Source organism: Onychostoma macrolepis, chromosome 11, assembly GCF_012432095.1.
Source record: "Onychostoma macrolepis isolate SWU-2019 chromosome 11, ASM1243209v1, whole genome shotgun sequence".
NCBI classification, from domain to species: Eukaryota; Metazoa; Chordata; class Actinopteri; order Cypriniformes; family Cyprinidae; genus Onychostoma; species Onychostoma macrolepis.
The window spans coordinates 23,887,655-23,903,662 of record NC_081165.1 but is presented as its reverse complement, the minus strand read 5'-3'; the positions used below and the strand labels follow the sequence as shown (position 1 = coordinate 23,903,662).

Sequence of the window (16,008 nt, the reverse complement as noted above, 5' to 3'; positions counted from 1 at the left end):
AAGAATAACACTCAATTTTCTCAATTTTTGTGTTGTTATTTCCATGGAGTTTGTTTCTGAGGGACGATTTTCTTGATTTGATGAAGATTGAAGGAATGGGTCACCACCTAATAAAAAAGTAATTTATTTAAAATACATTTATTTTATAATTATAATGAAACTTTATTTGGAGTACTACTTGTGCATAGTGCACATTTCTTAATGTTAAGCCTAAAATGTGTTTTAATGTCACTGTTGATGAGGATCGTGTGATCTTTGAATAATAAATGCCTTTAAATGCAAGATATTTAAAATGTATCCGAAGTATACTTACAATAGTTCCACTTTAGCACAGTCAAATATTTACCTCAGTATATCTTTAGTTGGACTTCAGCACTACTTCCACACATTTAAAGTGCATAAAGTACAAAATTAGTACAATTGCAGAGTATTTTTATTAATCACATAAATATGTAAGTGTATTTGTAGTCTACTTTGTCTGAAATAAATGCATTTTAAATACATTTTTGTGTATTTATTTTTAACTAGGGTTAAAAGGGATAGTTCAACCCAAACATTTAACTTGTCATCACCATCTTGTGATTCCAAACCTGTTTTCCTTTCTTCAGTGGAACATAAAAGAGAAATTTAGCAGTATGATCATGCTGTATATAATGAAAGTGAGTGGGGACTAAGGGCTGTTGAGAAAATGTCTAATTATTAGCACCATACAATGTATGGAATACTCCTTTTGTGTTCAACAAAAGTCATACAGATTTGGAATGAGATAAGGGTCAGCGACATAATTGTAATTTTTGGGTAAACTATACCACTTCGATTGAAAGGTTTTGATGTCCGGCATGCATTACATTGTTCTCTTACTATCTACTACCTGGACCAGCCTACAGTTATGTTATATTTTCACCGAAAATATCAAATCCACTGTGCATTACCAAGAACTAGTCAGTCTTTTTTTGACTCAAACTATTGTTCATGTGTCCCCATTGACGCATTTCTGCACAATAAGAAGCTTTTTCTCTATAATAATATATCTATGTTGCATTTTGGTGCGGTGTGCCAGGTGGACCACTCTTTTCCAATGCTAGCCACTTTAAACATATCGAAATGGTTTAAAAATCAATTATTACTGTTATTTGAATATCTGCCGCGCTCTGTTGCATTCGTTGAAGTCATGTTTGGTGCAGTTGGAGTTGAAGACATTTATTATAGCTATCTGAATGTCTTGGACTTTAATCAGAGTCGAAGCAGAAAGTCCAGTTCTAGTGAAGTCCCTTGGGACCACAGTTTGGCAGTGATGAAAATGTCAATTTGTTGAATGGCATGTGCACTATTAGCCGTGCACTTTGTGCTCTGAGTGAGATCGGTGCAAAACCAGTTACCAAGGCCATCATGCGTAACTGTCCAAATTATGCTGATTGGTCAAATCATATTTAACAGAAGGATCCTGATGGGGGTAATTGCATCCACAGCTTCTGGGGTGCCAGCCATTACCATTTTCAGATAACAGCTAAAAGCCATTAACCTGGAGGGGGAGTTTTTGGCTCGGGATGGTGCCTGGACGACAGGCCTGACACCTCGTCCTCTGGAGGCGGCCCGCCCACCGCCTCAAGGTCAGACCTTCACCCGGCCGGACGAATCGAGTGGGGTTCTGCTTTATCCTGTTCTTTCGCTCTCACTTGCATGACAGGGGGGAATTTGCCGGGGTGCATCTGTCCCTGTTTCACTAATGGTCTTGTGAAAGGTGTCCTTTGGCCTGATAAAAAGGGCTCCCGCTGGGTACAGGCAAAAGGAAAAGGCTCAGGGCGGCACGCAGGATGCATAAATGAGGCAATTTCTCCTCTCTTTTGTTTTTTTCCCCCTCTTTTTTATTCTCACTTATGCTTTTTTCTGTATGAGTGTGTGTGTTTATTCCAACTTTCAGAAGCGAGAAGGGACTTTGAGAGCAAAGTTTTCATGTGATAAAAGAATGCAGCTTTTTATCCTAAACGAATGCAGCTCATTAAGTAGAACAGCATGATTTTTACCGCTTACCATGCTTGCGGTGTCCCGGGTTGCCTTAGAACTGGCCCTGTGCCCTCAGAGCTCGGCAGTTCAGAGGTTTGGGGCTCGGGGGGACTCAACCTGTAGCTCCGCTCATGACTATAAACCTCCCATTGTGTGTCGGGACACCTGATCCTGAAAGCATAGTCATACAAATTGCTCTTTTGAAAGCTAAAAGCACATTTGTCCTAATAATCGCAGAAGAGTCATTTCTAATGGTTTGTGGCCATCTGTTGTATCTAACAGCCAAAGATTTAGAGGACAGAAATACAGAGCAGGCTTTAAGGTTAAGTATGAAAATCTGAGGGCTTTCTGTGCTTAAAGGAGTAGTATTACCTTTTACTACTCTAAAAAAGACGTTAACTTATCAACACCTCATGGTCTTAAAGAGTTAGCTCGCTTAAAAATAAATATGTTACTCTAAACCCAGCTCAGGATCATGAAGAAACATCTCTGTTTTAAGTTTTGGCAAAATGGTGGTGAATACTTACAATTTGAGTCATACGAAAGCATATGATTTTTAGGAGAAAAAAAAAAAAGCATGAAGCATGGAGGTCCGACCCCTAGCAAAAAAATTATATATTTAAAATACATTTATTTCATACTAAGTAAAGTTCAAATCTATTAACATTTTCACTAACATATCGCTCAAAACTGATATAAAAATGATAATTAAACTTTAATTGGAGTACTATTTGTATACAATGCACATTTCTTTTTATTAAGCCTGAAATGTGTTTTAATGTCACTATTGTTGATGACTGTATGATCTTTGAATAATATCGGTCTTTAAATGGAAGATATTTAAAGTGTATCAATAGTTTCACTTTAGCACAATCAAATATACTTCAATATATCTTTTGTTGGACTTAAGCACTACTTCCACACAAATAAAGTGCATTAAGTACAACATTATTTGTTCCAATTTAGCACTTTAAGCACTTTGTTTCTTCAGTAGAACAAGACATAAAGCCAGATAGTTACGGCAGAAGAATGTTCGTTCTGATCTTTTGTATACAGTGAAGGTGAATGGAGAACGGACACTGTCAAGCTCCAAAAGAGACAACAAAAATCACCATAAAGGATAACTCTCGTTCACATTCAAATATGGAACATCAAGAATCATCAAACCAGGTCTGAAATTGCCATCGGCTCTTAAATGTCTTGCAAACGATCACATCAATGTTTCAGTCAAGTTTGAATGTGCTGAAAGTCAAAATGAGATTTGATAGCTGTGGCAGACAGAAATGTTTGTCTTTTCCTTTACACAAAGCTATCGTGTGGCTTTAGGACACTTTGAATATAGCCCACAAGTCCTATGTCCTACTTTTATGGTACTTTTGGTTATTTTTAAAGCTTGATAGTGTAGCTTGAGTTTCACTTTCGTTGAATGGAAAAGAGCAGCTCATTGAAGAAGATGAAAAGAGTTTGGGTGAGTAAACGGGTAGATTTTCATTTTTGAGTAAACTATTCCTTTCATTTTGGTGTGATTCGTAATGTGCTGCTCGTTTGACCCAAAACAGGCACAGTGTGCCTCGAGTGGGTATCGCTTCAAATATCATGGCTGTCCAGGAAATTGAGGTGGTGGGCGTCACAGAAATGTCGCCAAACCAGCGGGGCGTCCCAGACCTTCCTTCCATCCTTGGGACGTTGTCACCCCAGTTGCGAGGGGAAAACGGAGACACAGAAGAGGGTCAATCAAAGAAAAAAGAAAGGAAAGAAAGAACCCAGGGTTCAAAGTTTGCACTCGAGGCCGGGTGTTTCTTATGCCTGTCCTGAGCTGTTTTTAATGCAGTCCGCCCTGTCGCTTGGTGCGAGACCCGCTATTGTGCACCTTTTGTTCCAGACAGCGGCCTGGGCTGAGAAGTACTTAGTCTGGCTATTCATCAGACGAGGCCGGCTCCTCCTCCAGAGAAGTGTTTGGCTACTATCAATATTGTTGCTGTCATGGCCCCTGGGGTTATGAGGCAAAGGGCTCTGCCACGGGGTTACTGGGGGGGTGACCGAGGCTTAGTTTGGTTATCCCACAACAATAGAGGATGTCCATCACCTTTGGGTCGACCCCGCCTCGACCCACCGGAGAGGGTGACTGAGTGAATGGCAACTGTGACATTCTCACAGGCCCGTGTGCTTGAATAGCCCTCTGTTCATACACACAGAAAAAAAACCTTATCTAAAAAATCTGAAATCTCTTTTGTCACTTTTCTTCATACATACTTAATCATAGCATAAGTTTATTTTCGTGAGTGTTTTTTTTTTTTCAGTTTGCTAATTTCTTTTCAACTAAAATGGTGAAATGTGCTTTTTTTTTTTTATTTTAAGATCTTCTTTTATCCCACCGAGTGAGCCAAAGTAAACTATTTGTTGGTTAGTTCCCCTGAAAAGTCTAAACACTGTCTCTGAGGCACTTTCAAAACATTTGTTTGAGAATTCCAACCAGCCCGACATAGCAACAGTGATGAATGATAAACATAATTTGATAAAAAATAAAAACAGCAACACTGTGAAATATTATTACAATTTGAAATAACTGAATCAAATCATAATATACTGATTTGGTGCTCAAGAAACATTTCTTATTATCAAAGTTGCTGCTTAGTATTTTTTTGAAAACCATGATTATATTTTTCAGGATTCTTTTATCAGTAGAAAGTTCAAAAGTACAGCAGTCAAATAGAAACATTTTGTAACATCATACATTTCTTTACTGTCATTTTTGATCAATTTAATGCATTTTAGCTCAACCAATTTCATAAGTTTGGGGTAGATCTAGTAGTTTTCTCTGACCAGTAAAAGATGGGGTAAGAGTCTTTGAGAAACCTGTTTGAAAATAATAGTGTTTCCTTTCCAGTTGGTTACACTTGTAGACTTAATACTTAAATACTTAAAAGAAAACCATAGTACTACTGTTGTATATGTGTAAACAAAAAAGTATTACAATGCTACTTTTTGGTACTTTTTTGTTTAGACTTTTTTGTTTTAGAAAATGCAGTAGAAAGGAATTGTCTGAAGTGATTTCTGTTGTCCACTAAACTAAAATGTAAGCTTAGATTTTGAGTTTTTTTAACCACATGAGAACACCATGTGCCAATTTTACGTCCACACACTTAAGAACACCTGTTAGAGCAGAATTCACCCAAAAGAAGCTTTTGTGCAGAACACATCAGTTCTCCATTAGCTGAGCCGCTGAGTGATTTGTGGTAATTGCTAAAGGAATTTTTATGTATCTGAAGAGCAGACAGAAAACTGTTTCATGGCAAAAATCATGATTTGTTTTCCATTTACGATCTTAAAAAATTAGCCAAAAATCCATTTGTGTGCTTTTGTAGGAGATGAAGGGAAACGAGCGCCAGAATGAAGTTACACTTTCAATGGAGAACTGACTGAAAAGTGCTTTCTCCCAGCCTCTCTGTAGTGTGTGCGTGTGTGAGGATGAGAGAGTGAACGAGTGAGTGACTCACATGGCAGAGTAATGGAAATTTGTTCATTGCTCTCCAGGCAGATGTTGTGTCTGGTTCAGAGAGTACAACAGCTCCTGGTTGCCATGGTGTCAGCAGACATGGCTTTACCAACGAGACTGAATCTCACGTGTGTTTACCATCAAAGCAACACATGGCCTTCGTCTTGACTTTATCTATTTTGCAGTGCTATAAAGCACAACAGTACGGTTTCTGAAATAAAAAGTAAAAATCTAACAGGAGGGACTAACTGGGTCATGCTAACCTGAATAACCTATATAGACACTCAGAGAAGTGGTTTTTTTAGAGGGGGCACGAGTGAAGGCAGGGGTGTATGTGGATGCGGGGGTGCTCATCATGACACACAGCAGCCATATATATATATATATATATATATATATATAAATTTTTCACGTTGGGCCAGGTAATTTTGGATAGCTTTTTTCCCTTAATAAATGAAATCATCATTTTAAAAACTGCATTTTGTATTTACTTGCATTATCTTTGTGTAATATTTAAATTTGTTTGATGATCTGAATCTTTTAAGTGTGACAAATATGCAAAAACATTAAAAAAAAACAGGAAGGGGGCAAAAACCTTTTCACGGCACTGTATATAGCTATAGAAGTATAACTGATAAAGGCTTGTGTTTTATTTATTTTTCCCTTTTTATTCAAAATATTCCCAAATGTGTTAACTATAACATTAAATATCTCGATTCTCAAATATGTGTAAGTAGATGCATTTTGCACTTTTATATATTATGTTAGTTGATCTATAATGGGCGATGGGCAAAGTAGCCTAATAGTGTAGGCTAATCTATTAACTACGCATAGAAACCTGTCTTTTTACTTAAGTACCAGATATGGGTGTCATGCCATAAAATATTTTGACTTTGTATTTAATGTGAATTTAATAGAAACATTGTAATTTAATTATAACTCTTTCATTGTACAGAAAGCAAAGAACATTTTAAGCACTCTCAAAAACTCTCATTATAATCACTGAAGCTGTTTACACTGTGAAATAAATATACTACCTACATCGTATGTACATCTGCACTTTGTTGTTTCTGATGAGAGAATCATCAGAGAGCAGAATTCCTTCAGCAAACGCGCACTCTGAACAAAACATTTCCGTGATGACTCATCTGAACGAGATGAACATTCATAAGCTCAACAGAATCGTGTGTGATTGGTTACAATGTGTAGCTGTGAAAATGCGTCTGTCTCTGACTCAGTGCCAGCCAAAGCGCAAATACAAATTTGAATTTAGCAGCCGATGCTGTGCTGCACTGCACGTTCTAATAACGCCATTGTGATTGTATGAAATATAAAAAAATATTATTTGGCTATTTTTTGTCTTTTGGAAGCTGCATTCAAAATCCACTTGGCTCAAAAAACTTTGAATGGGCACGACGCCTCTGTATTGATTCATTTACATCATTTGCAGTGTGTGATGAGTAGATAATTATTTAAATAATTTAAGTAGACGTATTTGTTTTGAATTTATTTTTTTTTGTCTGATTTTAATTACTTTTCATCAAAGTGTATAACACTGTGCTCAGAGCTCCTTACTGAAGTTTTTTTATTTTTTTTTTTATCCCTATGGAGAAAATTAATGGGGAAAAAATACTTCCACAATGAAAGTGGTCAGTGTTGTGCGGTTGGGTTAGTTGGCCGCTCTGTGATTTAGGTCAGCCATTCAGATATTATACTTTAAAGCCATTTCTAAATATATCATGTCAAATCACATAGATTTATCGCTCTTTGAGGAATATTAACAGTAATTGTCATTTTCTCTGTGTCTCCACAGCCTCACCACACCCCAACCTCGGTGGGAAGCCGTGTTTGAAGCTGAAGGTGTATGTCAAGCCTACCAGTAAGTATATCCCAGTGTCTGCTCTCTGTCCATTTGTGTTATTTATATGGTCATACTTGCAAATCAGTACCAGGAATCTCACATCTCAGTCCTTGTGTCCAGCTTGATTTAACCCAGCAGGTCAACCCTGGGAATTCTAGGGACACCTGTGTTAACTCCAGTGATGGGTGAAATGCTTAGCTTTGTGTAATTTATCTTTAAGAACTTTGTTCCCATCACTAGCTCTAGACCTCCACTGATGACTAAGACAGCTTGTTTTATGGGGCCGATCATTCATGATACCAGAAACGGTGGAGCGATAGTGTTGGCCCTCAGGGGCACTCGCTGTAGGAAGCTATTCATCTCACATAGGCCAGATAACAATCAAAAACGTTGACCTGCAACTAATCAAGCTAAGCAGGTCCGGACGCAAAGAGACCTGCAGGGGTTCCCACACACAAGCCACCGACACCAGGATAGCCTGCAGTTAAACAGAGGCCTTGGTTTGTTTAACCCCTCATCACAGGTAGACGTGCCAGCTATGGGTATCACCGCTTAAATCTTTCTCCCTCATGACTGCGACATGTCAGACATGCCCAGAAAATATGTTTGCTAAGCCGGGCTTTAATATACAGCCTTTGCATGTATCTCTAGACCTGCTCAGCATCAAGAAGTAAAACATGAGTATGCTGCAAGAGGTGGTCGTGAAAAGGTGTAGAGTGAAATTTTGAACACCGTCATGGCATTTATCCTACACTTGTTTAAAAAAAGCTTTTGAGTGGAAATTTATATATTTTTTTAGTTTAGTAGGTTTAGTAGGGAAGTTTCCCTAGTACAGTTGAGAATTAAGAATCAGTTCTTATGCAGTAGATACCATATAGTTTTGTGTCCATGGCTTGACATAAAGAAAAAATGGCTACAATTTATTTTGACCATCCCCAAGAGACATTCTGCTGACTATAAGTAACTTTGCAACTATATATCAAATAACTCTCGCAGGAGTATGACTGTTAAGTTAGGATTAAGGTTAGTAGAATGATTTGCATGTACTTGCAAAGTTACTTATAGTCAGCAGAATGTCTAAATCTAACTTAAAGGGATAGTTCACCCAAAAATGAAAATTTTGTCATCATTTACTCACACTCATACGGAGCCCATTAAGGGACATGGTGGTGGAAAAAATTTGGGGTGGGAGGAAAAAATGTTTTCAAATGTTTTGCGTTCTCTCGCAAAACTTCTGAGTTCTCTGGCAAAACCAGTTGAGTTCGGACAAACTCTTTCTGTTTACTTTACAACTTGCTGTAGTTCCGTATGTTCACAATGGAGCGATTCATGGAGTTTTATATAAATAAAGTAATACGTCTGTGCTTAGTTCAAAGCACGGTTTTGGGACATTCTAAAACACTTAATGTGGCTTAATGTTTTAAAACAGTGACATTGGAGGACCAAATTCGATTATAATACATGCTGATAAAATTAGGCTAATATTAATAACCTTAAAATATTAGGCTAATATTAATAACCTTTTAATAATATTACTATTAATAAAGCAGAATAGCCCAGAATATGAATGCAACGCCCTGAACGTTAAGCTTTTTCTCCCCCATAGAAAACAATTAATGTTGGCTAATGAGTGAGGACGGTGATTTAATAATACCAAATCTGTTTACAGTTTACGCACAGCCCAGAATGTAATGCGCAGTGTTTTCTCCCCCGCAGACAAAACATTATAAAAAACTCTTAGCATGTTGCTTTCTGTGCATAGTGTATACTTTTAATAAAATATAAAACTTGGGCTTTATATCACCGTTTTTTTATATTAAGCCACATTAAACATGCTTTTCTATGGGGGAGTATCATGCAATTCAGCTCATATTTTGAGCTTGCATGTACACAGTACATACAGGTGCATCTCAATAAATTAGAATGTCGTGGAAAAGTTCATTTATTTCAGTAATTCAACTCAAATTGTGAAACTTGTGTATTAAATATTCAATGCACACAGACTGAAGTAGTTTAAGTCTTTGGTTCTTTTAATTGTAATGATTTTGACTCACATTTAACAAAAACCCACCAATTCACTATCTCAACCAATTAGAATATGGTGACATGCTAATCAACTCAAAACACCTGCAAAGGTTTCCTGAACCTTCAAAATGGTCTCTCAGTTTGGTTCACTAGGCTACACAATCATGGGGAAGACTGCTGATCTGACAGTTGTCCAGAAGACAATCATTGACACCCTTCACAAGGAGGGTAAGCCACAAACATTCATTGCCAAAGAAGCTGGCTGTTCACAGAGTGCTGTATCCAAGCATGTTGACAGAAAGTTGAGTGGAAGGAAAAAGTGTGGAAGAAAAAGATGCACTACCAACGCGAGAGAACCACAGCCTTATGAGGATTGTCAAGCAAAATCGATTCAAGAATTTGGGTGAACTTCACAAGAAATGGACTGAGGCTGGGGTCAAGGCATCAAGAGCCACCACACACAGACGTGTCAAGGAATTTGGCTACAGTTGTCCTCTCCTGAACCACAGACAACGTCAGAGGCGTCTTACCTGGGCTAAGGAGAAGAACTGGACTGTTGCCCAGTGGTCCAAAGTCCTCTTTTCAGATGAGAGCAAGTTTTGTATTTCATTTGGAAAGCAAGGTCCTAGAGTCTGGAGGAAGGGTGGAGAAGCTCATAGCCCAAGTTGCTTGAAGTCCCGTGTTAAGTTTCCACAGTCTGTGATGGTTTGGGGTGCAATGTTATCTGCTGGTGTTGGTCCATTGTGTTTTTTGAAAACCAAAGTCACTGCACCCGTTTACCAAGAACTTTTGGCGCACTTCATGCTTCCTTCTGCTGACCAGCTTTTTAAAGATGCTGATTTTATTTTCCAGCAGGATTTGGCACCTGCCCACACTGCCAAAAGCACCAAAAGCTGGTTAAATGACCATGGTGTTGGTGCGCTTGACTGGCCAGCAAACTCACCACACCTGAACCCCATAGAGAATCTATGGGGTAGTGTCAAGAGGAAAATGAGAAACAAGAGACCAAAAAATGCAGATGAGCTGAAGGCCACTTTCAGAGAAACTTGGGTTTCCATACCACCTCAGCAGTGCCACAAACTGATCACCTCCATGCCACGCCGAATTGAGGCAGTAATTAAAGCAAAAGGAGCCCCTACCAAGTATTGAGTACATATACAGTAAATGAACATACTTTCCAGAAGGCCAACAATTCACTAATTTTTTAATTTTTTTTTATTGGTCTTATGAAGTATTCTAATTTGTTGAGATTAAGACTTAAACTATTTCAGTCTGTGTGCATTGAATTTATTTAATACATGAGTTTCACAATTTGAGTTGAATTACTGAAATAAATGAACTTTTTATTTTTAAATCACCGTGTTCGTTCATATAGCCTACCTTAAGTGTTTTCTATGGGGGAGAAATAGCTTAACATGCAGGGCGTTGCATTCATATTCTGGGCTATTCTGCTTTATTAATAGTAATGTTATTAATAAGATTATTAATATTAACGTAATAAATTTATTAGTATTAATTATTATCGAATTTGGTCCTTCAATGTCACCGTTTTAATACATTTTAGAATGTATTAAATTTTTAATGCATTTTGGAATGTCCCAAAACCTTGCCTTGAATTAAGCACTGACTGTATTTCTTTATACTTGAGTCCAAGTTCAAAATAAAACTCTGTGAACCGCTCCATCGTGAATATACGGAGCTGTTACCACTGCAAGCTGTAAAGTAAACAGGAAGAGTTTGTCCGAACTCAATTGGTTTTGCGAGAGAACACAAAAGTTTTACAAGGCAATGCAAATCTTTGCGAGAGAACGCAAAAGTTTTGCGAAAGTTTCCTTCCACCCTGAATTTTTTTCCATGTTTATGAAATCATTAAGGAAATTGAATCTGAATCACAATTAGAATCATTAAATTCCTCACAATTTTCCAGAGTTTCCCAATTTTCCCACTCCTATTTTCCAGAGTCATCATTTAGGGGTTGTGCAAGTTTGGAGGAGAAGTCTCAGTTCATATGACAGCCCATTAGCGTGATGTAATTGTTAGCAAACAGAAGTGTTCCAGAGAGCAGTTCAGACAATCACATGCAAATTGAAATAACGATTCACCTCTCACTCTATCATTTATCTGTTTACAAGAGCACTCATGACTCCATCCAGCTTCTCAGAGATAATGTACACTGCCTTTCACAGCGATTAGATCTCATGAGAGTGAGAGTCAAAAACTGACTGAAGTTTAGTTGATTGTTCAAATTCCAATTCACGGTTCTCAACTTTTGTCCACTGTCGGGCTTCAGAGGTGTAGAAAGTTGTTGCAAAGGCCCACATTTTGTTTCATTGGGGTGTGGGCTTTGGGGTGTTTTCATGAAATATTTATATGTGCATATTCAGGATAGAGAGTAACGAAAAAAGAACAACAGATGCCTGTCAGTAAAAAGCTTTATCATCCGCCGTGACCCCTCCATGTCTTTGTTTATTTTCCTACTCTCTGACGGGGTGGAATCCTAGTCTTGTTGTGGACACAAGGGTTAATCTAAACCCCAGACCCCATTTTAATGTCTGTAGGGATCAAGGAAGGGAATTGTTGGACCTGAGACAAAAGCCCAATGAAAGGCAGGCTGGGAAAAAGTACGAGGATGGGCCAGGGGCTAGAGGAGGTGGCAATGAGGGAGTAAAGAATGCAGAGCCTTTACACTGAAGCTCTGTCCCATTTTTTTATATAGATAAGATGAAGATGTCCAAATCTGAGTGAAAATAGAATGTTAAAGGTGTGATGAAGCAGAGGTTATCGTGACAGATCTCTTACTAATAATAAAATATTAAAAAGATGTAATTTGTAAAGAACCATAATTATAATGTGTGTTAAATTAGAAAGATGCAACATAGAAGGTATATAATGCTAAAAAATATTAAATATATTTTAAATCTAGACTATAAAACTATATTGCCTATATGCATATACAGTATGTACACACACTTTTTAAAATGCATACAGTAGCTACTTTTCAAATGTACTCCGTATTTTTATTGTTCATAAATCATAACCAAATTACAATTGAAAAAAACTGTATTTTTAAACATTTTAAAACGTAATTTATTCCTGTGATGTGAAAGCTGAATTTTCAGCATCATTACTCCAGTCTTCAGTGTCACATGATCCTTCAGAATCCATTATAATATGCTGATTTGATGCTCAAGAAACATTTATTATTTTTTATCAAAGTTAAACAGTTATGTTCATGAATAATTTTGTAGAAATCATGATTTTATTTTAAGGATTTTTTGATTCAGTTCAAAAGAATTTATTTGAAATAGAAATAATAATAATAATAATATATATATATATATATATATATATATATATATATATATATATATATATATATACACACACACACATACATATTAGTCCAGCAAGTCTAAAATTACCCTAAAAAAAAAAAACATGGCGTCGGACCAAATCACATGATCTGTCCCTCCAATTAATATGTCCTATGATCAGTAAAAACCCCATAATCCTTGGCTGTTGTTTTCTAGATTTTCTAGGTGGTGTTTTTTACTGTAATTAATGTGGAGCAGACAGGAAGCAGCAAAGGTGCAACAGTAACAAAAATTATGGATTATGATTATTAATGTACAATCGTTTCTTTTTTTTCTTTTTCTTTCTTTGTCAGATGACTCTCTGTACGAGTCTCCAGAGCCGTTCCTGACAGATGACTCCAGCGGTGGTTGGGCATTAACTCCCAGTCTGTGGCTCATGCTTCCGCTGCTTCTGCTCCTGTGTCCCTCATAGCATTATCACCCCCTGATCATGACCACGCCCACCCAACCTGCTTCGCCCTGCCCCTTCATGCATCACAATGACACGCCACGCCCATTCAGTTCTGGAGTCCAGTCAACAGACGTTGATATGGATTTTTACCCAGCCTGCAACCCTGCAGGACAGCCGCTAACCAGCCCTCATTTGCAGTGACACTTATGCCCCACCCAAATACCCAAATTTGGGCATTCCTGCATCGGCGCTCTTGCTCGACTGACAAAAGACATGTGAATTGGCCAGCTTTTTTGAGAGCGCTCTACTTTTCTGCCAACATCCCACCATCATCCACGTGTCAGGAGACAGATTCAACCGACTGCCATCTGAATCGCTCTGTTTGTCTGTGTTAACCACCTACCTGAGCCTTCACTGTCATCTGAGCTCAATTTTCACGTTTCTGAGAGCGTGTGCGAGTGTTGATGCTTGTGTTTGCGTGTGTGTTTGTGCTCGTTGGTGCGCGTATGCCGATGTTCTCATATGAACAAATGTACAGAGCAGTCACAGTCCCTTACAAAATTACTAGAAAAACTTGTTCCATTACTCATTGAGAGAAGAAGACAATTCTATCTGTGAATCTGCCAAAGACACTACTTAAACTTTTTTTAATAAGAGGAGGGGGACAAATACTGGCTTTGGTAGGAGATTACATGCAACCACGGAACATTTCAGGCTTTTAGAGTCATGGGAGGGGAGTGACAGACAACAGTGTAGATTTTTCTATTATTATCTTTTTTTGTCATACAAAAAAGAAACAAAAAAACAAGAATGTTGCATAGATTTAAAAAAAAAATAAAAAAACATAGCTAAAAATGGCCTTTTTTCACTGGTGCTTAATCTGAAATGAGCTTGTCTGTCTTGAACTGCAAAAAGATCATTTTCTTAGTTATTATTTTTGACTTGTTTTCTAGTAAAGATATTAAAACCTTTGCAAAATAAGATATTTAACATTGAATGATGTTTTATTTACCCTATTGGAAAATTATGGAGCCCCTGAAGTGACCTTTGTTAAAAAAAAAAAAAATAATAATAATAATAATAATAATAATTTTAAAAAAAAGACAAGAAAGGTTTTCTCTGAAAATTTCCCAGTTAGAAAATTAATAAAACATTTTCTTGTTTTGTCACACAATAGAACAACAGTTTTTCTCATTCAAACAAAACAAAAAATCTTCTGGTCCGTGTGAATTAGTTTCATTGTGTGTATGAAACAGTTTTTTTTGTATGCATGTATCACTGAAAAAATAGTGTAGGATTTACTTTGAAACAAATTTCACTCAGAAACTGTTAGAAGTCACAAAGTTACAAAAAAACGACAAGCAGATTTTGAAGTAGAAAGAATTAAATGGTTTTTTTTTTTTTTGTTTGTTTGTTTTTAAACATAATTTTTTACAATATAGATGCTTTCTGTGCCAATTTAGGGGCTCCATAGCAAATAATAATCTTTTTTTGTGTGCTTGTTTGTTTTAGCATAAATCTGATAAAATATTAGGTTTGCGTTTAAGATTTTTTTTTTTTTTTTTTCCAAAAATAATAATAATAATAATAATTCAAGAAATATCAGTTGAAAAAAAAAATGTATGAGATTTTTTATTTCAAATAATAATCTTACTCTGAGTGACATTTTATTTACCCTTTTGGAAAATGATGGTCTTAATATCCGACGCAAACGTACACAAGACAAAAATACAGATTAAGAGAATGTATTTCTGCAGTGTATACAGTGCCAAGTGGAAGAGGGGATGTCTGTGTTGAGGAAGTGTTTGTTGTCAGGTCAGCTTTCTAACTTTGGTCCCAGCCTGTGTCGCTCTCTGTATCTGCCTCTCTCTCTCTCTGTTTCTCTCTCTCTCTCTCTTGCTGCCATTTTTGAATGTGGTCTGTTCTATGTGCCGCCCCGTCACGCATAGATCTCCCACACTTGCACTTGCTCCCTTTATCCGTGCTGAGGAGGACCGCTGAACGAGAGGCCTCAGGACCCTGAGCGCCCGGTCACTTTGGCGTAAAGACTGACGGACCGAGGCCTTGCACTGCAACTAGAAACGCTACATGAGACTTCATATGAGGGATTCAAAATCCACATAACACTTCTGCTTTTGAGACAATTTCATGAAAAAAAAAAAAGAAGAACAGAAAGGAGAAACTATAAAGATGTGGGAATATTTGTGCGTTGGAATTGTTTTGTGACTGTAAAAATATATGTCATGAAGATTTCAAGGCAAGTCGGCATGGATCGTCTAAGAGAACGAGCAACGTTTTTTAAATGTTTGTTGGAACTTTTATATTTTACTTATTCCCATGTTATTTTTAACTTTTCAAAAGAGCAGCAGAAATTATTCATATGTGATATGAAATTATAATGTAGACCCTTGAATTATTAGAGCAACGATGGTACCAGTTCTGCAGTTACATGAGTCTAGACGAGTCAGATGTTGCTGTTGTTGTTGTTGTTGTTTCCTGCTTGTATCACGATGCATTCTGGTACATGTAGTCCTGAAATGTTTTTTTTTTTTTTCTTTCTCCAAGTGTTACTATGAGATTATTTTTATTTGTTAATCATGTGGATAAAACATATTTTGAGTTCATATAAAATGTTCAAATGCTCTGGCAAAGGACAACTACAAGAAAAAAAGGAAAAAATGAAATAAAGCTTTTTGTTTAAATGACAGTCTTTTTTTAACAAACAGGAAATGTGAGTTTGTGTGGAATGAAACCACACACAGTTCTAACTCTGTGTGGAATGAAATACTTGAATTTTTTTTTCTTCATTCAGCAAGGATGCATTAAAATGATCAAAAGTGACAGTAAAGAAAATTTT

The 16,008-nt window shown here is 37.0% G+C and overlaps 1 protein-coding gene across 1 annotated transcript in view; it reads left to right on the top strand.

Annotated features, from left to right (window-relative positions):
- LOC131549627 (ephrin-A2-like) overlaps window positions 1-14,730 on the top strand; it is a 130,759-nt gene extending 116,029 nt beyond the window's left edge. The window contains exons 3-4 of the mRNA XM_058791966.1: window positions 7,314-7,379; window positions 13,054-14,730. Coding sequence (XP_058647949.1) covers window positions 7,314-7,379; window positions 13,054-13,172 — 185 coding nt within the window. The 3' untranslated portion in view covers window positions 13,173-14,730. The remainder of the gene's footprint in view (window positions 1-7,313; window positions 7,380-13,053) is intronic.
- The last annotated feature ends 1,278 nt before the right edge of the window (window positions 14,731-16,008 follow it).